The sequence below is a fragment of the Chlamydotis macqueenii genome, chromosome 2 (genome assembly GCF_036417535.1).
Source record: "Chlamydotis macqueenii isolate bChlMac1 chromosome 2, bChlMac1.mat, whole genome shotgun sequence".
NCBI classification, from domain to species: Eukaryota; Metazoa; Chordata; class Aves; order Otidiformes; family Otididae; genus Chlamydotis; species Chlamydotis macqueenii.
The window spans coordinates 25,950,800-25,975,299 of NC_141557.1; the positions used below are offsets into that span (position 1 = coordinate 25,950,800).

Consider the following 24,500-nt stretch of genomic DNA (forward strand, 5'->3'; position numbering starts at 1 on the left):
GGTATCTATTTTACTTTGAAAAGAAACGTGCAGCTGTTTGTAACCAGAATACAGTTACTGTGAGTGACAGTGATACCAGCTGTGTGCTGCACACTTCAGCTGCAGCAGTAACTGAACAGCGCTCTCGTAGACGCCCCTGCTCTGCTCACTGCATTGACACAACACATAGAGAGGTTCTTCTATAGCTTTTACAGTTCTCCCTCTCTGCCCATGATAAACAGTACTTCTCCTTCTCCACTTCAGCAAATCCGATGGAAAGCTAAGTCTCATATTTTAGTTTCCCTCACAAAGGTGGAATGGCGCTTCAGTTATTTCTGTCTGAAGCAGGTCAAGAAGTTGAGTCTGGAAGATAGAAAGGTCAGAGGACTCAAGTCAGCTATAAAGGTCTGGGAGTTTGTTGGCCATATGTCTGCTTACACAATGGTCACCTCCAATGGTGGCGTGTGGCAGGGACAGCAGTGGGCTCACATTTAACCCCATGTCTGTCTTCATATCCAGTAATGGACGTGTACAGGCATGGTGCCCCACCTGCCATTCTGACCAAATGTAGCCATGCATGCTGGGACTATTAAGGACATGCACAGGGTCATGCTTGGTCAACCCCAGATGAGTAAAGCAAGATGTTCCTGTGGGGGAAAAAATACACCAAACTCTAAAAAAAAACCACCAAAAAACCCCCAAACAAAATGCACATGCACAAGTGCATCCTCCCTATTTCGCACAGCAGCTAGGCTGAAACCATTTTCTTTCTAGAAGACAGAGCAAAAAGGATGGTTTTTCCCACTCTTAATTGATTTAGCTCCTGTAGCTTCCAGAAGTTGCACTCCTGCATGTTGAATAACAGGAGCACAACAGGAGTCAGGACTCTTCTCTCCCATCAGGTGTCAGTCGAGAAGGTTTGTGTTACTCTTCAACATAAGGAGATGGTATCGATGGGGCCAACAGAGGTCTTCTGCTTTGCTTTTTTGAGGCACAGCATTAACAACCCAGCAAGCAGTGTTGCTGAGTCTTACCTCAGTGTCTTTGGCACCCTGTGCCACAGACACGGGAAGCCTGGTGACAGAATGGGGGAATTGTGCTGGAGCTGGGGTTGGGATGCCCACAGCCTGAGCTCCGTGCAGCTCCACGTACGCCTTCTCAGGATGGACAGCACTGGGTGCTACCCTTTGCATTTGGTTCTCCAGAGATCCATCCATCCATCTCCAGATTCAAATCCATCACAGATTAGTATGTAGGATATGTTTCTAAAATCTGAATTTATGCAGTAAATTTGGTCACGAAGAGTAGAATTGTGTAAATACTTAATGCAAGCAAAACTCATTGTACTTTCTATGCTCATTTACTTTTTCCACAATGTGAGGGATAGAGTGAAAAACATCATAAGATCGACTCCCACCTCTTCCTTTTGGGGGTGATGAAGTCAAGTGTGCTATTGATTTCAAGGGAATAATATCAGACTTTGTGCCTGATGTCATAGTAAACATTGAAGTTGAAAAATGTCCAAATATAGTGTTGAATTGAGTCACTTTAAATGTGTTTATCTGGAATCCCCACTTTGTGGCATTATTGCTGTAGTCTCATCCCGAGCTAGCATTATTCATTAATACCGGCTTATCCCCATGATCCTTCTTTCTCTTTGTCTATTTGTTCGGATATACTGTGTGCACACATTTGTAACCTTCTGTTTCTTGCTCCATTAATACCATATTTTAAATTGCACTTAGAGCTGGTGTGTTTGAAACAGTTACCCAGTCGGACCAGGGAACCCCTATTCTTGGCTTGTGCTAGAGCCTCTGTTACCCTGCCTGTACCACATTAGGAGGCATTAGAGAGACTGAATTCCTCTGGACATACAGACCATCTGATTTTTTGAAGCATTGGTGTGATTAACTGTAATGTAATACACTCGATATGAATGCTTAATGGATAACCATTCTTTTGCTTACTCTAGGCAGTTTTACATCTTACTAGGATGCAATTCATTGTGCCAAACAGTGCGAATGTGAAACTATCATTAGAAAAAATGCAGTCAGCCAAAATGAATTCTGCCTGCAGGTGCAATTAAGGGATTGGTAAGTCTACAATATGAAGCAATTGAGTAGTGATCTGGCACTGAGAATGCTGCATTGCACTTTCTGTTTGAAAGATGTTTACAAAATACAGCAAGCTTTTTGCTGTATTACAGAGGCTTTTCCGTTAATCCTCTTAGCCTCTGCCTGTTTGTCCATTTTTATAAACAAGCAGTGGCATTAACAGACTGAACGGCTGGGTTTTGGTGGGAGTGGGTGCAGCACTCCCTCCAAATTATTGCAACACCCCATTAATTGATCTCTTTTGTATCATTGCATGGTGATGTTAATGTGAATATAGCAATAGGCCACCAAAGACTTTAGATTCCTTAGAATCCAAGTGTTTTAATCCGTGTAGAAAAATACCCACTTGCACTAGAAACTAAATAAATACCCTCTGTAACATGTGCCACCTTAACTTGGGGGATTATATTTACCTTCTATTTACCTGTTATATGTACCTTCTGTACAGCAGGAGGCTGGTTGAAGGGCTGTCTAATACCTAGTGTCATATTTAAGCTATACTTCAACTTTTCAGCCGTGTGCTTAAGTAATGAATAGTCTGTGTGCTGGCACGCTGCAAAGGCAGAGTTTAGCACATCTCTGAGATTTTCTCAAAATAGTATTTCTTAATAGAATGTAATAGAATTTCCCACAGTTATCTTAGACCATGAAACTATCTTTAGTAATCTAATATCAATTAAATAATTCATTAAATAAGAATTTATCATTTAAAAAATCCAAGTATTTCTTCATTTAATTTTTTTACATTAACTTAGTTGTTGTGAAAGGTGATGGTGGGACAGCTTTAGAGATTCAGAAAGTGGTCTGGTGTGGAAGTGCATTTGTGCCTTGGTCTGAGGCAAGGCTGCAAAGTCTTCTGGTTTCTGGCACTGGAGACCCTTCTCCCTGGCTCACTCAGTCTTTGCTGCATCTGCAGCAGTATCAGTGAGACTGCCAATTAGTACCGAATGCCGTAGCTGCTAGGAATGAGACAAAGTGTATGAGAAAGTCATAAAAACCTTCAGGGTAGCTGCAGCTTCGCACCTCAAAAAAGCAAAATAGGATTTGTTTTGATGGTGTAATATTGAGAAAACTGGGCACCTAGTCAGACTGTTTCCACCTAACCCTTTTCTTCCACCTCTACTCTCTTCTCTGCCTTAAGTAAAGGGATAGATAGCAATGTGTACTGTTTATAGTGTATTTATACATACATATATATTTGTATATATAAAATCATTTTTGTTCAGTTTATAAAATGTGTCAAGTTCACAATAAAAATGAATTATCTCTGTATAATTTATTAAGCAAATCTTCTAAATTAATGCCTGTGATTGCTTTCTGTGCCCTTTTTTCCCTTTGCATTATTTTCTTAACAGTTCTGACATCTGTCGATTAATAAAATGAATTGGTTGTGAAATTTTGGTTTTGTAGATTCATTAGCTATAAGAATGTTTTATGAACAGTCAATATTTTGTTTCAGGTGTTTGCCTCTGAGAACCTTTGTGGCATTTTTACTCTGTGTTTGGACATCATGATTTGTAGGCTGAGGGAGCGAGAGATTGCTGGGAGAAGGAACACTGAAGTGTTGATTCATGGTGACATTGCTGCTGTATGGCAGTCTGTACTAATTGGTACCAGAAGCAGCATTTACTCTTGGCTAGCTCATGTGTCACACTCTTGAAGGCAGAAGAAAAGTAGCACCCTCTGTTAGGATGTAAATTGGCAGCGATGGAAGGATCTGGAAGAAATAGTGCAGCAGATTCAGGAATAAATGTCTAGGGACTGCAATTGAAACTTTCCTTTGTGCTCTCCTGAGCATTTAAACTTGTTTAGACCCCAGAGGTCCAGACTTCAGGCTGTAGTGTATTATAATTAATTTGTCAAACTCAGCTTGCTACAACACTCTCGTTTGCATTCAAACATTCTCTTTTTCATGTTCAAAGATCCAGTGAGTTCTTGAGCGTGCTAGTTTGTTACCTTGGCAATAGAGAGGCTGGCCAAAAGACAGGTAAAATATATCTGCTGTCACAGTGGAAACAAATTTTCTTAAATATTTTTGTTGATATTTTATTTTTTTTTTATATAGCTTGGCTGTTGATGTGCTCTTCTTGCAGCTGCTTCTTCCTTCTGCTGCATGGGACACTCTCAAGGTGTAGGCAAGTGTTTTTACTTTGCCCTGAAACAGGAGTGCAGTTATAGTCAGCCAAAGCTGTTCAGGTTTAAAGGTCAGTACTGCAAGGCTGTAGGCAGTAACATGTTAAATTGCTGTACCTAGATCTCCAGTCTGTCCAGGATCTGTGAAAGAAGTCTGGCAGGAGAGACTTTCTGAGGAACCCTGACCTTTATGGGAATGCAATACAGTGGAGCTCTGTCTCTTGGCTCTTTTCCCTGCAGTTGTCAAGCTACTGTCGTGAAAAATACAAGGAGATTTTTTCCTGATTTTATTTTCTATATCTAAATTGCGGATTACTGACCAAAAATAGACAGTAGAAGATTTAAACAATTGCAAGGTAAATTTTTGTCAGTAACTTCCAGTCATACAAAGTAGAATTTAAAAAAGGCACGGTCAGGGCAAAGGAGTGACTTACATATGAAGTGTACCTGTGAAGTACGCAAAAAGTCTCCTTGGGATTCATATATGATCAGCAAGACTCAGGGGAGTTGTCTCACTAGTCATTTATTTGTCTTATATTGTTGTTTCCAAGCTGCTGCATTACTAAAACCAACCCATTGCCCAATATTTAGACCCAGATCTGTAAAAACTCATCAAACAGAATTCAGTGAAAATAATTTAACATGTACCGTTAACGTAAGAGAGAAACAGGACAGTATTGAAATTTCCCATTTGTAATAATGGTTATAAACAAAAAAAATATTGAGAAGGGTGGAAAGAAAAACCTCATGGAATTGTAACTAGTCTCTATGCAAAAAAAAAGCAGGAATATTAAAATAAGACTATTCAGATATCTTTGTCAACTCCAGGTGCTGCTTTACTTGCTTACTAAAACAAAACTGAGACACAGCAACCCTAAGAGCTGTGCAAGTTATGAATTCCATGCGAGCCATGTTTCAATACCAGTGAATCTTTTCAAGTCTGACCGGGGTGACCCTTTCAGGAGAAGCAAGTTGAGTTACTTAGATTGCCTTCCAGCAAAAGGTGGGTCTCGTGTTCAGATACTCTGCAAAGGGTTGCACGCTGAAAGCATGGAAAATGAGTTTAATAAAAAAAGAGCAGAGAAATATTCTCAGACTTTTTGTGTTGAAGTAATTTGATGTCTGCAAATGAGTGAAATGTTTGGGTTTTTAGGATTGCCATGGGAAAATAGCTGAAGTTTTTCGAGGATTGGTTTAGAGGCATATTTGCCCTCAGCAACCTAGAGGCCATAATTTGTTGCCTGTGTAGAAAAGAAATAAAAGATTAATGTCATCTGTGTTTCTCATGACATGATGTTCCTGGAGTTTCACTTGAGTAGGATTGCTACTCCAAAGGGCAAGCCCACTCTACGAGGACTCACGCCCATGGGAGACAGTTCAGTTTCCACTTCTCACTTTTTCACTGTGTGCTAGATCAAAATTGTTAACAAGGACACTAGGTGTTGTATAATGAAGAGTCCAGCATTTATTTATGAGACTGGCATTGCATTTTGTATAGCTTCTTAAATATGTAAGTATTAATCGTTTTCAAAGGCGCTGATCTTATTCTCAAATCCCGTAAAAAGTATGAAGAGATGGCGGTGCAGGGCTACAGTCCTACTTGTTTGCAATAGGCTTTGGACCCTAAATCCACCCTACATGGATGCAGCATGGGAAAGTTCACATTCTGCCACTGCAAAGTTTATTTTAGTCAAAGTTACAGCCTATGAGAAAGTCCCTTTCAGCAGGAGTTCGCTGTCACTTGAAACCACTTGGAGTAACTCATTCTTAAACTGCAGGACACCCCCTCTCTCTCCGTGGTTTGAACTGCTGTTGGCAGGAGCGGTGAGGCAGGCTGCATCTCGAATGGTTTTGTTTTGTTAAATGCTGCAGTGAAGTATTGTCCCAGTGCTCATTGCTTTGCAGACATCTCATGTTCCAAAGTCTCTGAAAGAGGAGTGTTGCTTGGCAATGGCTTTGAGTGTAATTAGCAGATGACCGGAGATTATCTGTGCTGGGGTAGCCTTAGACTGGGTCAGAAGGAGACAGAGGCTTTGAAAAGTACACTACATTGAAAAACCACGGATGAAGTCAAAGGGGTATCTGTTTCTTCCTGTAAAGGAGGCCGCAGCTCTGCTGGCTCACTGATGGAGTCAAACGAGAGCCAGCGTCTGAAGAACTGGAGTTTCTCAGAACTCATCTGGTTTTTGTAGATTTGAACTGCTGGATTTTCTTTGACTCGGACTGGATATTTTCAAAAGGGAATGAGCACCTTCATAAAGAGTGAGGAAAACTCGATCTAAGAAAATACTGTCTTTTAGCTCCTCATTGATCCTCCTTAGAGTAGCACACGCAATACAGGATGTTTTCAGCTGAGAGGGTTGTTACTTACTACTATAAAAATTTTGCTTATCTTTACTTATCTAAGTAAAAATTTTACTTATCTTCAAGGAGCAAGGTTTTAGATAGCACTAATGTGAAAACTTAGTATTTTGAGAAGATTTTTATCTCCTTTGTCATATAACATTCATCCATAATGACACAATATTAGCCAAATAATGATCAGGAATACTTTTACATTCTTAGAAATGAGTCTATAAGAGCAGATCTGTATTAGCTTTGATTTTACTTTTCAGCACCAGAGCTTATTTTCACTTGGTAATTACTCTGGCCTGTCTTAATTGGCAGTATGAATTTTTCACATGGGACACACATCTCTTTTCCAGCAACAATGATTTTGTATTTTTCTGCTATGCAGACAAGCAGTGACCTAAATTTTAACAAAACTAGTACACCAGCATTAAAACTAGTACAAACTGAGTAGATAATAAATAGAAGGGTAAATAACTTCACTGATTCTAGGAAATCATTTAATAGAAACATGTTTTTAAAGAAATCACAACTGAAACTAAGCCAAGTAGCAATTAGATGGGGTAAAAATCCTATTTGTACATAGAAAATTGTAGATGATGGAAAAAACCCAGAAATCTGAAAATTTGGCCTTCTGCTTGATTTAGGACGCCAAGGCCACATTTTTATACCAGTATGTTAATGCTGAGCTACACAGAGTTTAAAATGCTCCTGTAGGGGATTTGTAGTGGAAGAGCAGTTTGATGTGCTGCTGTACGTTGGTGCATCCTTCTTGGAAGGACTCGAGCCTTTTAGCTGGGTTACTTTCAGTCCCTGCAGCCCCTCCAAGCTGAAGGAGTAGGACCTTCTGATTTAACAGTAGGGAATGCAGTGGAGAGGTCAAAGCGAGTGAGCAGGTATGTCCTCTCATCGTTGATAGCAGGACATAATCCATCAGTATGACCAAAACAATTTCAGTTCCATATTTGAACCTGAAACTGCACTGTATAAAATTTAAGATACAGGTTTCTGTGAAATTAGCTTAAAAATGAAGTCTGCCTGGCTGTTTTACTGCTTTTACTGGGAAACAAAACCATGGTCACGTCACAGGCCTAATATCAGTCTAGGTAGAAGGAAGAAATTTTTTTACACTGAGGGTGGTGGAACACTGGAACAGGTTGCCCAGAGAGGTGGTGGATGCTCCATCCCTGGAAACATTCAAGGCTAGGTTGGACGGCACTTTGACCAACCTGATCTGGTTGGAGATGTCCCTGCTCCTTGCAGGGGGGTTGGAGTACATGACCTTTAAAGGTCACTTCCAACCTAAACCATTCTATGAATGCATGTGATTAGTCCATACATTTTGGTGCACGTGTCCCACCAGACAGTGCAACTGCAGCATGGTTCGGGGTTAGCATCAGTTGGATGCTCCTCCCTGTAGACAGGCCAGATGCAGGACATGCTGTATGGATGCAAGCTGAAATGTGTTGGTGTTGCTGCAGGACACTGACACTGTAAGTTTTACTAGACGTGGTCTTCATGATTGTACCAACAGACAGAAGACTTGATAGTGTGTGCTAGTTACCTGAAACAAGAATATCTAGTTATAATATTTTCTAGCTTGTATCAACAAATTGAACAGTTCGGTTGTGTGTGGCAGCAGTTGCTCGTGGCTCTCTCTTGTGTGTCAGAAGGGGTCTCTCTAGGATGAAGAAGTGTAGGGCCCAGATACTTCTAGGATTTCAGAAACTGAAATCTACTATGCATTTCTTCTTGCCGGAGTTTTAGGCCATTTAAAACAAATCTTTCTCCTGCAGAGCTTTCTGAGGGAAACCCCAGGCTTACTTCTGGTGTTAGACGATCTGTTTCTTTCAACGTTGCAACTGCTTAATTGTCATCTGTGTCTCATCCCTGCAATTGCTTTTTGGGAAGATTTGTCTCCTTGGTGCTTCCCTGCTGAAGCGTTAGTGACAGCTGATGCCCACGCAGGCTTTAGGGGAGCACGAAGCCAGGAAAGCCAGAGGAAGCCTGTGGTGGCTCCTCCTCACTGACTCACTCCCTTTGACTGTGACAAAGCGACCACATTGCAGAGAAAAGACTCTAAAAAAGAAGTCACCTATTTCAGAGGTTATCAGAGTTTCCTCTCCTCCCTGAAGCTGTACTGTAGAGACACTTTCAAGCAGAAGATAAAGAATTGTCAAACTCAGATTTTTTTCTCCTCTCCTTTAGCTTCTTGAGCACAGCCAGAGAGGTTATGCTCAGGTTATGCTTATGAATAAGATGTCGGCTGCCCTCCCCCTCCTTCTTCACTGACCTTGGCATCTGCAGCCATTCTTCTCAGAAGAAAAATTCTTCACAACAGGCTGGCAGACGCCTCTCAGGATCTTTTTACATCTCATTCACATCTCATCTCCTCTCCACTTCTTGCAGCCAGGCCAGGCCGAGCTTGGCCCAGTCAGCTGCCCGGCGGGAGGCCAGAGGGTGAGGCCTGCAAGGCCCACAAGGCTCTCGCCTCCCCCTCTCTGCCCCTGCTCAGCTGCTTCACAACTTCTCCCTTTTTTTTCCCATTTTCCCCTTCTTAAATACGTTATCACAGAGGCGTTATCACGGGACATTCTGCTACCAATTGGCTCGGCCTTGGCCAGCAGTGGGTCTGCCCTAGGCCCGGCCGAGTCCACTGAACAACTTGTAGCAGTTTCCTACAGAAGCTACCAGCTTAGGCCCCCCCTCACTAAACAAACCAAAACACCCAAGGATGGTGATGAAAGGAAAACAGGAGGTAGATAGGTTGTTGTGCAGGTTTGAGGAGTCGTTTCAGCAATGTTTGCTGTTCACACAAGCAACACCAGTCTTTTCCTGGCAGGTGCTATCCTCTGGCCATTGACAACTCTGCATCAGCTAGAGAGTACTTCTGAAAATTAACCAAAGATGTTAAGCTCAGCTTGTTGGTGGCCACCAGCAGTATGTTTAGTAATGGTAGTGATGGGGTCAGGAGCACAGGCTGTAATAACCACTCCATGACCTAGCGTCACTTTCAAAGTGGCCTCTAGTACACCAGGGTTACGAAACCTTTACCCTGACTTTTCAGAAATAAGAAAAAAATGGGGAAAAGTAGTAGTTTATTGGTCTAACATGGCACAGATGTGGTGAGCTGGTGGCTGTGATGCCTACTCCCCTCCCCAGAGTGGATGCCAGAGGCATGACTTGCTGGCAGATGTTCACTGTAAGTGTTTCTGCAGTTTTTTGCAGTGCTGCTTTCCTGTCATGATGGTGGTGATCCATCTCTACCAAGATGGCTGGGTTGGATCTTAGGTGCTGTTTTTGCTTTCTGAACAGAGGCATGAGGAGCTGGCATTAAGACAGCATAGCAGTAGTGGGTGGAAGGCATGGTTTCATAACTGGTGTTGCACAGTGATTGCCAACATACGTTGGCGATGGCCTCTGACGTGAAATGACATAGTATAATCAAGAGTCACGCATAAGTGAGAATATTTATGCATGTTTTAGACTTGAGTAACTGAAAGTGTGGTGGAACAGCTACTGCAACAAGGTGCTGTCCACCAGTATGCAGTTCTTGCATGATTCTTCTTTCTCTTTTGTGGCCACCAGTCATTGGAGGGGTAAAAAGCACGGACAGCAAGGCAGTCAGCAGCAGCTGAACCTGGGGTCAGGTCTTGTTGCTTAGCACAGCTTGCAAAGGCAGTATAGACATATCCAGCATATAATCAGCATGTTTGGACTTTCTTAAACACATCAGATGAGATGGTTTTTACGTTGCAGAGTTAATATACAACACTAATAACATGTTTAATGTAGCATCAAGCTGGCTAGCCGACGGGGAGGATAGTTTCTCTCCATCCTGACTTCCTTAAAAAAAGAATAGTTATCTCTACCTGCTGGTTACTGCCAGCAAAATTCTGTAAAGTTTCTTGCTGGTTGAGAGCTATGAGAAAATGCCCCAAACTTATATAACTTCTCCTTTTTCCAAGAATAATCAGCTTACATCTTTCTGGTCTTATTCATAAAATGAAGTATTAGAACCAAAATGTGGGATTTTTTTTCTGAATTAGAGTCTGCGTATTTTTATAGTTAGTGACATGTATTTTCTAGATTGTGCCCTGTTACAGCTCTCTGAAAGAGAAGTCATGTATGTGTATGTATGATTTCCCTGGGGGTGCCACCCAGGGTGCCTAACAATAATACTTGCTTCTTTGGTCGTACAGTTTGTCATTATTTTGGTGCTGGTTGAATCACTGATGACCCTTTTTTCTTTCACTTTAGAGAAGACAGAAATATGTTCTGTTAACAGTGGTGTTGGAGTGAGCCCGTCAGTCCTTTGGGGTTTGTTTGTTTTCACATACACATTGAGCATTGCTATCCATTGGGTTGTCACCACTGTTGGTGGCTTTTTATTTCTGCTGTTGCTGGATTACAAGTGCTGTTGTAAATCCTAGTAAACGTCACAGGTGAATTCCATGGAAATTTACCTTTTTTTTTTTTTGCTAAATACTTGGTGAAGTACAACCAGAGATTAAGATGATGTATTGGATTTTCCTGAAAAGGAACTTTCTTTAAGTAATGACTCAGTAGACTTTATTGTAGTGAGTACTTGGCCAGTGTGACGGCAAAACCAAATCTTTTAAATTACAGGGAATGGGGAAATTCCCATGAATCCGAAATCCCACACACACTCCAGGAAACACTGCGGCAACAGACATGGTGAAGTAGATCTACTTAAATCAAGTTAAGCATACTTGAAGGAAAGAGTTATAACTGCTTATTTTATTTTTAGCAAAGGAAAATCTTGAGTGACAATTCTCATTACTGTATGGAGCGAGCAGTTCGTTACTGTGGTGGATAGACTGTTTCACATCGAAAGAAAATTTCCAAGCACAAATTGTCTTCTCTTTGTTTTAACACCCAGAGATTCATTTAATAGAATCAGTCAAATGTGGTTGTGCAAAATGAGATAAATTACATACAAGAATGTCCTCCTTCTTCCCCTGGTCAAAATACATGCTGAAGGCAGTGGGCAAGATCATATGACCAGTATACAAAAGACGATGTGTTAATGCGTTCCTAATGGTGGGAAACTAGACTATTTTACCTTGATACTACCAGTGATCCTACAATCTCAGATTGAATGCTTAGGTAAGATACTAGGTAAGAGTGGCATGATACATTTGGAGACATAATGATAACTATATTCACCACCAGCAGTATCTTTAGTTCCCTTCTTGTGTGCAAATCTAAATATTCCAAAACCCTGAGCAAGATCTAAGAAGCCATCTCTTCTGTCTAGTCTAATTCAAGAAAGATCATCCCAAACAAGAGCTCAATATATGATTTGATGCTTTGAAAGAAAATTATCTGAAGCATATCCAGTCATTTTGCAGTGAATCTGAAAATGCAGCCAGAATATGGTAATGCCAGTGATTGAACAAAAGTAAAATAATGGAACCAGTTAACATGATGAAAAGGAATCCAGAAACAAATATATTCATTTTGTGGCATTTTTTCCCTATACTTCACCCTCAGCTATTCTTTGTCTTAAGCAAGCCATATGTACCTGCCTCTCACTGTCCTTAAACAGCTCGTGACTGTATCTCCATTTTCCTTGATAGCATCTGTCTCTGTTCCACGTTTGAAAGACAGGTCTCTCTCCTCACGTTGACGAATGAGACAATCCAAGCTAAACTCACAGCTGTTGTTTCTAACCTGTACTTGCTTACATGACTGCTGCATTTCAGACCTAAAGGTTTGTGGTCAAACCTTGGCTCTGTAATGTTATAGTTGGGTCTGGCTCTACTGATTGATCCTTATTTTGGCTGGATGTCAGCTTGAATGGGGTTGAGTTTGGATATGGAATGCTTAGTGGGTGTAGTCGCCTTTGATAGCGAACCAGAGAAGGGAAACTGCCAGGGGGGGTTGCCCACCAGCCTGCAGCAGGGCTTTTCATTGCAGTGGACTGTTCTGACTGGTTTGATCCATTCTTGTGTCAGGGTAGAGATGGTTATGCTGGGTTGTACATCTCAATCAAAAGATAAATGGGATGGCCTTCTGTCCTGTGCCTGCTTCTTTTTCACTACACGCTAGCATCGTTAGATCTGCGAGTTGTTTTCTAGCTTGATATGGCCTACGTAGAAAACCGTGTTCATGATTCTTCCTGTCTTCCAGTGTTTTGAGAAGCAGCAGGCGGGGGTATATAACATGAAGAAGGCTGTAAAAGAGGTCTGTGAAAGACACGGAGTAACAAAAGACTTTTCAGAACTCCTCTGTCAGGCTGTGGATATGGACACTCTGTTTTGTTTTCCGTTTTAACTGGGAGTTCAAACACCCAGTGGGGTTACCACCAGGAGCAGGAATTAATACATCATTCAAGGCCTGTACAAAATACTAGATGCAGATGCAGTTACTGCATCCTCAAACAGAAGCTTAGGGAAGGAGCTGAAAGTGATCACTGATAATTTGAAGGGGCATGGTTTCTCCATTTGTGCATTGTGTGGCTAGAACTTGCACATAGGTTTTGCAGATTATTTGAGACCAAGGAAGTTGTTACATTTCCATATGCTTATTTCTGCATCAGATTTTTTTCTCCAGTCTTATATGTACTAAAGCAGCATAAAATGTTCAGCAGCATGGGACAGCTTTTGGTATGTGACTTATTTTGCTTGTATTTTGAATATGCTTAAGAAGGCTTCTTAGGAATATGATTTAGCTTAAACAGCATTTTTCTTGCATCAGTATCACTAAAAATCAAAGTGAGATGGTTTTGTGGATTCTCGTAAAACATCTACCATCTCAGTCTTCTTGGCAGAGGCAGTTTATTACGTGCTTCACATTGATGTGTGTCGTAGTTCAGCCCCGGTCAGGTACAGACTACGCAGTGTCTCTCTCACTCCCCCCACCCTCCAAGAGAGTAGGGGGAGTTAATATAAGAAAAACGGCTCGAGGTTTGAAATAAGGACAGGGAGAAATCCTTAAAGTTACTGTTATGGGCAAAACCATGAAACTGCTCAGGCGTGGGTCATCTCTTCCACGGGGTGCAGTCTCTCCAGAACGGCTGCCCCAGCGGGCCCTCCATGAGCCACAGCTGCCTTCAGGCATCCACCTTCCCTGGTACGGGGTCCTTCATGGGCTGCAGGTGGATCTCTGCCCCTCCATGGGCCTCCATGGGCTGCAGGGGGACAACCTGCTCCACCATGGTCGTCACCACAGGCTGCAGGGGAATCTTGGCCAGGAGCCACATTACTCCTCCCCCTCCTTCTTCACTGACCTTGGCGTCTGCAGCCGTTCCTCTCACAAGAAAAGTTCTTCACAACAGGCTGGCAGACGCCTCTCAGAATCTCCAGCTCATCTCCTCTCCACTTCTTGCAGCCGACCGGGCTGAGTCGGGCCCAGTCAGCCACCTGGCGAGAGGCCAGAGGGTGAGGCCTGCAAGGCCCATGAGGCCTGCACCTCCCCCTTTGCGCCTCTGCCCCTGCTCAGCTTCTTCACATCTTCTCTTCTCTTTTTTTTTTTCTGTTTTCCCCTTCTTAAATACGTTATCGCAGAGGCGTTATCACGGAACATTCTACTAGCAATCGGCTCGGCCTTGGCCAGCAGCAGGTCCGCCCTAGGCCCGGCCGAGTCCACTGAACAAAGGGGAGTGACTTCTAGCAGTTTCCTACAGAAGCTACCAGCTTAGGCCCCCCCTCACTAAACAAAACCACAACAGCAAGTAACATCTTTTCTGTTTTGACACTACTTTATATAAAGTTGGGAGGTTTTTTTCAGTGGCTTTGTGGTAGCCATAACACAGTTACTGTACTCATGATAGTATTTATAGTATTTTTGTATTGCAACTTTAACATATTTGCTATTTTAAAGGCATTAATGGACACTTAACAGCTTTTTGGGCAGGTGAAACCTCAGGTGGAAACAAGTCCAGCTCCTGGCATTGCACTGGGCGGTGAGCTGGCTGCTTGCTCCGGGGGTGGTTGTGACCGAGCCACCAAACAAGGCTGTAAGAGAGCCGGCTTCTTGAGACCTTCTGAATATAGCGTAGCTACGTAGCGTGGTGCAGTGTTTTATGTTGTAGGAGAAACAGTGATACAGAAAAACATGGCTACATAATTGTATCTTCTGTAGGTTGCCTGTAGAAGAGGAAGAGGAGATATGGGAAATTATTTTCCTTTATTTGAAGGAATGAATATGATATATGCATGGGGCTGAAGTTCAGTAAAATTATTACCACTAATAATGCGTATTCTTTCTTTACTGCCAAGTGTGGACAGTTAAGTGTATTAGGCTGGCAAATTCTGACCTCTAAAGTATGAAAATACTCTTTTCCTGACTGTTTGAAGTTCCTGAAGGTCTGAATAATCTCTGATTAAAGGCTATGTTCATGTTGAAAGTATGATACAAAGTAGCATAACTAATATAATCAGGTTAATGCAGTCAATGTTAAATTACTGTGTTAGACATGAAATAAACCTGTAAACCTGATTAGTTTAAAAAGAACCCATGGCTCTATATTGTTTTCCTAAGAAAGTTAATACACAATATGGAGCATAATCTCTAATGATATCCATAGGAAAAATAAATGTAGATTAGTGATCTTCAGGTCTAGCTTTGGTTAGATGAATGCAAACTGGAACTTCATTAGGAGTAAAGATTGAAACAGAGACTGTATACAAATAATCATTTCAGTGTGTTTTGCTTTTTCATGTCTGTGAATCTTTACTAATAGTGCTTTCGTAATGAAATGAATTAATTATTTTGAATATTGACAGGTATAGGCCAACTTAGTCATTCATGATCACCTTCTGCATTTCTAATCACAAACAGTAAAAATAAATAATTTATACTCAATTGTCTTTTGCAACCATACTTGTGCTTTGCTTGAATGAAAAAGTCCAAATTTTAAAACCAGAAGTTTGAAGGAACAGGAGAAAATTTTCTTTTAAAAGCCTTTCAAACTGAAACACAGGACAAAAGCAGTAGCCATTTTCGTAAGTTGGAAGACTTTTTGGAGTAGATATTTGAGTGATTTTTGGTCTCTTTCCACAGGTTTTCAATACATATTCCAATGAAGACTATGACAGGAGAAATGATGAAGTTGACCCAGTGGCTGCATCTGCTGAATATGAACTTGAGAAGCGTGTGGAAAAACTGGAGCTCTTCCCAGTTGAACTAGAAAAAGGTATGGGGTCTGTGTGCCATTTTCAGTTCCCGTGACACTGATCTGTGAGTCTGAGAAGTCCACACATGCCTACAGAGCCTGTCTTGAATTTCCATGAATCTATTGTAGTCACCCTGGCTTTTTGGATTTCAGGAGTTGTTCAAAAAGGAATTAAAGAAGCAGCTCAGAGACATGCAGTTCTTTACTTCCCTAAGAGGACTACTTTGTGACATTCCATTAATGCATGATTTTACACGGTATTTGTTGTGATATGTTAATTCTCCACTGGAATAGCCTTGATTGTTATTCTAAGCTCCTCGTAAGGGTGAAGGTGATATTTTTGTGTATAATTAAAGTTGTAGTAGAATAGACTTTTTAAAAGGAAGCAAAATAGCATTAATGTTTTTGACATGGAAAACCAAGAGGGAACAAAGTATAAATGTTTACCTACCAAATATCTACACAAATCAAATGTAAGAAGTATCTGCTTTCTCTTGCCTTTTTCACAGATGAAGATGGACTTGGCATAAGCATTATTGGAATGGGAGTCGGAGCAGATGCAGGCCTGGAAAAACTGGGAATATTTGTCAAAACAGTGACAGAAGGTGGGGCAGCAGAAAGAGATGGCAGGTAAACTAGACTTAGTATTTGGAAATTTTCCCAGCAATAATTGCTATGAATTATGATTTTTGTAGGGAAGAGTTGTTTGCATAATGTGTGTCATGATAACTCGAAGCTGTAAAATTCAGAGACTTCATTGGTAAGATGCAAATACCTGATGTGGTTATGAAAAGACATCAGTTTGGTGCACTGAGTTTAAACTGTTTGAGGAGAACAGATTTTCCAAAGATGTGTGTTCATGACTACTGAAAATCCAGATGCTTTAGTGTGAGTAAAGCTGGAGATTCCAAATTGTGTATCACTTTTGAAGGTAGTTTAGATTTCAAAGGCTGAGTTCCCACGCGTTCTTTTGGCTTTAAACCAGCTTTTAACAATTAGCACTTATGAAAAAAAAAGTTCTGCTCAGGATTTGATTAGGAAAATAATTAGTGTATCTGAATGCTTAAACTCTTACTAAATACACCTCCTTTCAAGTTTACTAATACAGGCCGTTACTTTGTATTTCTTATTATGCACAGTCTTCAGTTCCAGAGTTCTGTTTTCACCCCTACAGCACTGGAAGTACATTAATCAATTGGAATAGGAAGCTGTACCATAAATCTTGCTGACTGAATAAATGAACTGGTGTTTGTAGTCTTATATGATGCTCATATAAAACCTGGTTGCTTGTAGAATTGCTTACTTGTATGTGCAGGTTAGAGAATTCCTTCTGAATATACAATATTTTCTATCATATGGGACAGTTGTGTGTTACACAGTATCTGCCACAATCAGGCTAATGTTTCTTATTAAAAGTTAGAAAAACACTTTACTGTGTAATCATTTAATAATGAAAAGTATTCTTAAACATCTTCCAACCCATATAATTTGTTATTTTGTCCCAGTGCATACCCTTTGTAAATTTTCATGCAAATAAAATATTACTTATCTGATACATTAGCAATTAAGTTTGCTTATATAGTTTCTCTACTTCTGTATTTAACCATTAGTGATTTATTGTATTAGTTATAAATAACACCAAACACAAACACAGGTAAATAGAGTAAGAATAAACTCTACAAAATTGATGCTGTCTTCTAAAAAATGTATTGCAGTAACATGTTCCTTACTGATGAGCACCTGCAACTTTTCAGCCAGGCACGAATTTGTTCTGCTGTGGAAACCCCACATAAATTAAATCAGAAGAGTCTCTGTGATAGGGAGTTGCAAAGTTTAATAACATTACTCTGAAACCACTGAAGTATACAGTCTTCCATGTCAGGCTTGCAGGTATCTTTACGTATCTTGGCAGTAGGATACAAGGTTGAAGGCCAAGTACTGATTTATCACAGGCTTGAAAATTATGAAGGGAAGTGAGGAAACTGACACATCAAGATGTCATGACTTCAATCATTACTTTAAATTTAAGTGAACGTTTTTCTGAAAGGTATGCTTGAGCTCAGCCAGAAGGCATTAAGCTCACGACTGTCATTCTATGTGAAAATCTCTGGTGGAAATCCAAGTCACTCACTGCTGCTCTATTGATGATCTATATTTTCTGTTCCTCTCATTATTCACGAACTTGAGTGGGCCACAGAAGTTAATGTTCAATTACAAGTCTCTTCTTTCATTTCCCTAGATGGCATCTGAAAGGAGCTTGTCAGCTGAGAAAAAATAATAGCTTTCTTTGACCATTCCAATATTTGTGTTGGTTTTCAACTGGCTGAAAGTTCAGTCAGCTGAGAAATAGCCCTATGATTTTCTCTTTGAGAGCCTGACTGATCATTCACTTGGGAAAGGGATATGTAATCCTCTCAGTCAGGAGCAGCTGGTTCTGTAATGAAGTGCATCAACTGTAAAGGGTCCTATTAACTTCATCTTTGTGAGAAGCCTTGTTAATCGCTAACACTGGTAGCAAAACAAAGCGTCCCAACAGAAAATAAAACTGTATTTCAACAGTTCCATCAGATATTCTGAATAACTGCATAGCAAGCTTCAACCAGACTTTTATGAAATTACAATTTAAAACATTACAGTATCTGTAAGATAACTCCCATCTTTTATTGAAAGATCCATCAAATCGTGATATAAAGTACTTGCCTCCCATGGAAACCCAGTATCTGTACAAAGGGGTTTCTCAGTGATTGAGCACCGCTGGCTTGATTCATGTTGCAGCAAACGAACAGGTAGTGTTTAGTTGTCATATCAAAAGGCATTGTGTGTCAGTATTTAATCGAGGAGGATGCTTTGAGATGAATCCAAATGCAAGCATGTTGATAAATAATGAGAGATTATTAATAGTGTGTAAAATATGAAATAAATCATTAGACTGAATATGAAAAATGAAATTTTTCCTGGATGAATTCATAGCTGCTTCTTTCAAGTTGGTGATGAGTCATTCACATTTTAAAGTATTTTGATAACATTGAGAACAACAGTTTTAAACCTTTACACTCTTCTTAACTTGAAAAATACTCTAAATGTTGTCTCTGCACAGGTTACATTTTTGATTCATCATACAGAGCAGTAATTACACAAGTAATTTGTTCAACTTCAGTTAGTTCACTTCTGTAGTTGCTACTTCATTGAAGTGCTTCTTCACATAGGCAAAGATTTACGTCATGAGCATTAGAAAATAATTGTCAGAAGAATTACCAATTTCATTAATGATAAAAGCAGGCTTTACCAACCTGAGCCTAATTTTTCATGCATATTTGAAATTAGATTTGAGATACAGAGGAAGCCTAGAGCTCTAAAGGCAAGGCTGCCCAGAGAACATGGCTGTGAGAATATTTTGGTCTAGGTGGTGCCTGGGGTGGCTTTTCTAGGGGGTTAGGGCTACAGGTACAGAGCTCCGGTGGGAGTAGGGCTGGAGAAGGCTTGCCTAACGAAGAGGAAGGTGGCCAGGAGAATATGACTGTAAGAGTATTTTAGTCTGGGCCGTATAGAATGTGCATGGCAACAGACAGGAAACTTTTTTTTTTACAAGTAATTATATAATTTGAATAACAATGATGTGAATTGTATGTTGTTTGATATGTATGTATGTTTATATATAATTAAAATGTAAGTATAGAAAGAGAGGAGATTTGGAGAACAATGGCCATAAAAATAAGAGATGGAGTTGAATTTAGGAGCTGTACAAACAGGAATGGAGGTGATACAAAATAAGCCTGAAGGACAAATGGAGTCAGACTGAATTGCAGTCAAGATAGCGACACTTAGAAAGTTGCAGGCAGCAGTTCTCTAAGATGATGCTTCATCACCTGGAAGACTGTAACTATGTATCTGTACGAACACCGCTAGTCCGCTGCAGAGTGAAGTATGTAAAGTGTGGTAGCTAAACTGCCGTCAAAAAGGAACCTGTTCTTCCACCATTTAGTTTTCAGCCAAGAGGGTGACAGCTTCCCACTCAGTGGGCACCAGCTTCTTAAACTTATTTTCTTGGAACTCCTGTGGCCATATGACTGCACCTCATGTTTGCTAAAGTAAAAAAAAAAATAACTAATTTTCACACTATTGAAATACAATAAATATTAATGTGATTAGTGTATTTATTAAATGCTTCAGTGAAAATTGAAATTAAATTCCCAGATTAAAATGCCTAATATGATTTTTAAGATAGGAGTTTATAGGCTGTCATGGAGATCATTTTGTCAAGGTTTCTTACATATAGAAGGGAGATCCTCCCCAGAACACAGTGACGTTCTGTGGTGCGAGGCTGTCAAAGAATAAATCTTGTATTTCTTACTCATCAGTGGAGTACAAAGAACTGAAGATACTGCTTGAACACATGTAGAACTGCAAAGCATTGCCTCAGACTTGATAGAAAAATTAGTGCTCCAAGTCAAAATGCTTCAGCCCTCTTTTGAAGCATCTCTTGGTCTTTAAAAAGAAGTCTTGTCACTAACATATCCTAAGATATTAAATACCTTAACTTAACTATTTTCATATAATTTAAATGGATTTTTTTCATAGCTGTTTCTTGGTTCCTTTGTAAACTGTATTATTTGGATCAGTATCATCCATGTAAGTACTTGAAAACTGCTCCCTTGGACTAGTTCTGACTGTGGGGGGTTTTTTTAATTTTTGAAACTATAGGAGTTCATGCATTTCTAGAGGACATTTTAATATAGCAGTCCTCCTTCCAAGCATTTGTAATCCAGATGAGTCCAATGCCTGCTCTAGGGATTTCAGAACAGTGCTTGCTTCAGATAAAAGCAGCATGTTTTTTATGCCACCTAACTTTTCCTGCATCAAACAGTGTATTGACTGTAAATAGGTGTTTGGTTTCATAGAGAGAGTCCTCAGTAAAACAGTGCAAAATCTTATGGCGTGCAGCGAGATTGCACTTACACAGGGATTTCATCTTTTTGGAGCAAGTTAGATGAAATATTTTAAGAGTGTAGGTCACAATTAAGTCTGATGCACAAGCTCTTTTCTCCACAGATGAGCAGGTTGTTTTAGTTAAACATCACATTTTTTTTCCATTAGCATGAAATACCAGAGCTATGTCTTATGCTGTTTTTCAAGATTGGCTTAGGAAAGAATGATATAAGAACGATTCAAGCATCTCATTTAATTTGAGTCATATGACAAATTCAAGAATTTGTGTTGCTGTGTTTATATACAAGGAAAGGGACTGGATGATTGATGCTATTAATTGTAATGGTAGCTTTGAAGCTGGATTTATGAAATGTCTGTCTGCAAGGTATGATGTGTTTTTCATATTTACCTCAATCATTTCATGACTGAGTTTTTGTTTAAAGTCTTTGTTTAAAATCAAACTAAAAAGACTCGCTATGCTGAGTTTTGCTGAAAATTCGCCAAGAATTCACCCAATTATTTATATATTTGTGTTTTTCTCCTGAAAGGATCCAAGTGAATGACCAGATTGTGGAAGTTGATGGCATCAGTCTGGTTGGTGTTACACAAAATTTTGCTGCCACTGTTCTTAGAAACACCAAAGGGAAAGTCAGGTGAGTATTTTAGAAGAAAAAAAAATTGTAATTGAATACTTAGGATTACCTGGCTTCTTTCACAGGAGTGTCAGTATGTCCAGGTGGTATCAGAGTGTTTTGGCCTCTTTGTGTCTTCTCGGCTTTTTTCGTAAGACAAGGATGAGCTGTGGTATTACAGATTTTTTGTTTGGCTTAGATTTTTAAGATATGGCCACTGAAACAAGCTGAAATTGTGCGTGGAAGATGACTCTTCACTGGTATAGATCTCCATGGACCTCGAAATGTTTGTATTAGCTGGAATGATAAAGATCATGAGTGTTGGGCAGATGGAAACTGCGCTGCCGCTGGTCTCCTCCCTGCTCTTCCACTGGGGAGACTGGCCACATTACTGCCCCAGGAGTAAGGTAGTGAGCACCCTGTTGTTCACAGGTGCCACCTCGGCACAGAGGAGAAGAGAGTACTGGATGCAATACTGGATTCAGCTACTGAATTGAGGAAAGTAACAGCTCAGTATCAGTTCATTGAGCTATCTCAGTCCCTGCACCATCTCTGGGTTTCTTTCCATTCCTGTGCTCATTGGAAAGCATCCCTGTAAAAATCCATAAAATAATGAATAGGCTAGAAAGTGTAACATATACTGCAAGTAAATTTCTGAACTAATGTAAATACAAGACTGTAAAATGTTTGTAAATCATTAAGAACAGTGTTTCCCTAGAAATGAACTGTTTTGCCATTTCAAAACCTATGCAGTCATGTAGCTTTTCTACTTAATAGCTTATTAATTTCAGTAAAGATTTAATTCTACAAAACAAATCCAAGAATATCTTTGGCATATTGCAAAGCACAGCCATTCTGTAGTCACCCTTTGGTTCTCTCTCAAAATCCTCTCTAGAGAATACAGCTGAATTCTTTAATTAATGAGTTCAGGGCTGACTTCTTTTGAACCATGACTAAACTATTGGTGGTAATGTATGCAGTCCCCCTCAGATGGTGGTGCTGTATGCTGGTGTGCACATTTCCACTATAATTCCGTAGCTGTTCCCACACAAAGTTAAGGAATAATGTTGGGATGTAAATTCTGCAAAAAATCTTAGGAGTGGTTGCTCAAGATTTTGTTTGAAAGAGATTATTTAGGAAAAAAAGTTATTAGAAATTGCAGTGTAATTACAGGTGAATATATTTTTGTGTAACATTTACAGTTTTAGGTACATCGGTACTATTTCTGCAAAGACTCTCACGTGCTGTGAATGTTCCTACTGTGTTAACTATAAAAATGAGTATATACATTGTTGTGTTTTCTGCAGATTTGGGACCTTTGAACATAAAATCCTTATGACAGAGAATAATGTCTTCCCATGTTTCAAATGCTATGTATATTTTGTTTGATGTTTTAGCTCAAAAAAAAAGTGCTCATGCTCAAATAAACCATATGTATTATAGGCATTTAGAATCAGCTTAGTTTGTGTAATTATTATTGCATAAGTTACAGAATAGAATACTTGCTTCCATGGAAAAATTATGAATTTGGAGGAAAGAAGAAACATAAAACAATTTTCACACAAAATGCTCCAAGAATGCCTCTCAGGAAGTAAATTACAGTCAGACTGGTTGCAATCTAGGCACTTTTGTCACAAGATAGTGGACTCTAAAAAGTATTTCTTCGTTGTTGTTGAGCTCACATTGTGAAGTGTAGTATGTATTCTGTGCACCAGGATCATTGGCTTCTGACAGGTCTCATTTATCAAGGAGAGATGTGTGAGCTTTTACATTTTTCCTTGTAGGTAACCTTAAGATACTGAGCTTTTACAGGAAAAATTACCCATTGCATTAGTGTCACAACTAGATTAAAAAACCTTATTAAATAGTATTAAATTAAAAATAAAATTTAAAATACATTATAATATGAATTCTAATATAAAATAATATTAAAATATTATTAAAGAAAACAAATTTATAAGAATCTGTGTGCACACTGGCATACTGTATGCTTAGCAGCGTCTTACTAATGTGTATGTCTAATTAGAGGAGAGGAATGGGTAGAATTTGATGCAACTCCTCCTGTTTTTGTTGAAAAAAAACTCAGAAAGACCACTCTTCTTCATTACACAGGCCAGCTGCAAAACGCATGATTTTTTTCCTGGTTTGTGGCAGGCTGCAAGCCAAACTTGGTGAGATGGTGAAGCATTGAGTGGCGCAGGCTCCTTCCTGGCTTCTGGTCAGATCCTGGACCATTGAGTTTTCTGATGCTTTGCTGGCACTGATAAATTGTATTGGTTTTAGCTACTCAAAATCAGAGTTTGTTCCAGAAAGATGTTTTTTTGGAGACAGAGATTTCAGAATGCTTGATGTTTTGGCTTCATTGTAGGTTTAAATGTTTGCTTGTAAAGTAAGTGAGAGCTAATACTGATGAATTTAGATGTGAAAGAAAATGACATATTTTTATCTTGCTGACTGTTTTTATTTTGCTGTATGACAAGAGAGCCCTGCATGCTGCTTGTTTTGTGGAAAGAATAATTGTTTCTGACAGATTCTCTTTCCCACTTACACCTGTGTTAGAGCTGGGATGGAGAAATCCCTCATTTCCACCCTCTTTGGCAGACAGTGTTCACCTCCGCACCTTAACTGCTCCAGAACCTTAGGCACAACATAAGAGGATCTTCTGGAGCAAAATCTCTCGCTTGTCCCCAGCCATCAGCTCCTGCCTGTTGGCAGTGCAGGGAGCAGCGCTACTGACCTTTGAGTGCACCGTTCCCGTGGCAGTTGCCGTTAATGATCCGTGTTGCTGCGGGAGGCAGGAGCAGTGGGAAAGGTTGTTGCTATATGAATACCTTCTGCTGTTCCTGTGGCGGCTGTCCCAGCTGAACTACAAGTGTGTAGGCAGTGTGCAATCACACACCTCGCACAACTCAAGGCAAGGCATCTTCGTGAGTCCTTCTTTCACAGGAGAAATCACGTACAAACTTATCGTGCGTTTGCTATTTAATACTGTCAGTTTAATGGATTTTATAGAACTGCTTTAGTAAGTATAGTTATCTTTGTGATCATTGCATAAACTGTACGTACTTTTCTTCTGCTTGGTGTCTGTACACAGATTTGTGTGCATTTCACTGGCATTGCTTCATGTTTATAACTCACGGCATTACATATACAGAATCATTTTGTCCTTAATCTAGTCAAAGTGCATGCTGGTTTTTGTAGCAGGGTTTATTATGTGAGATCAGT

The 24,500-nt window shown here is 39.9% G+C and overlaps 1 protein-coding gene across 4 annotated transcripts in view; it reads left to right on the plus strand.

Annotated features, from left to right (window-relative positions):
* Positions 1-24,500, plus strand: part of PPP1R9A (protein phosphatase 1 regulatory subunit 9A) — a 144,185-nt gene that overhangs the window by 60,134 nt on the left and 59,551 nt on the right. For all 4 annotated transcript variants that reach the window (XM_086742349.1, XM_086742350.1, XM_086742351.1 and 1 more), the window contains exons 3-5: positions 15,606-15,738; positions 16,227-16,347; positions 21,192-21,296. In XM_086742349.1, the coding sequence (XP_086598475.1) occupies positions 15,606-15,738; positions 16,227-16,347; positions 21,192-21,296 (359 nt within the window). The remainder of the gene's footprint in view (positions 1-15,605; positions 15,739-16,226; positions 16,348-21,191; positions 21,297-24,500) is intronic.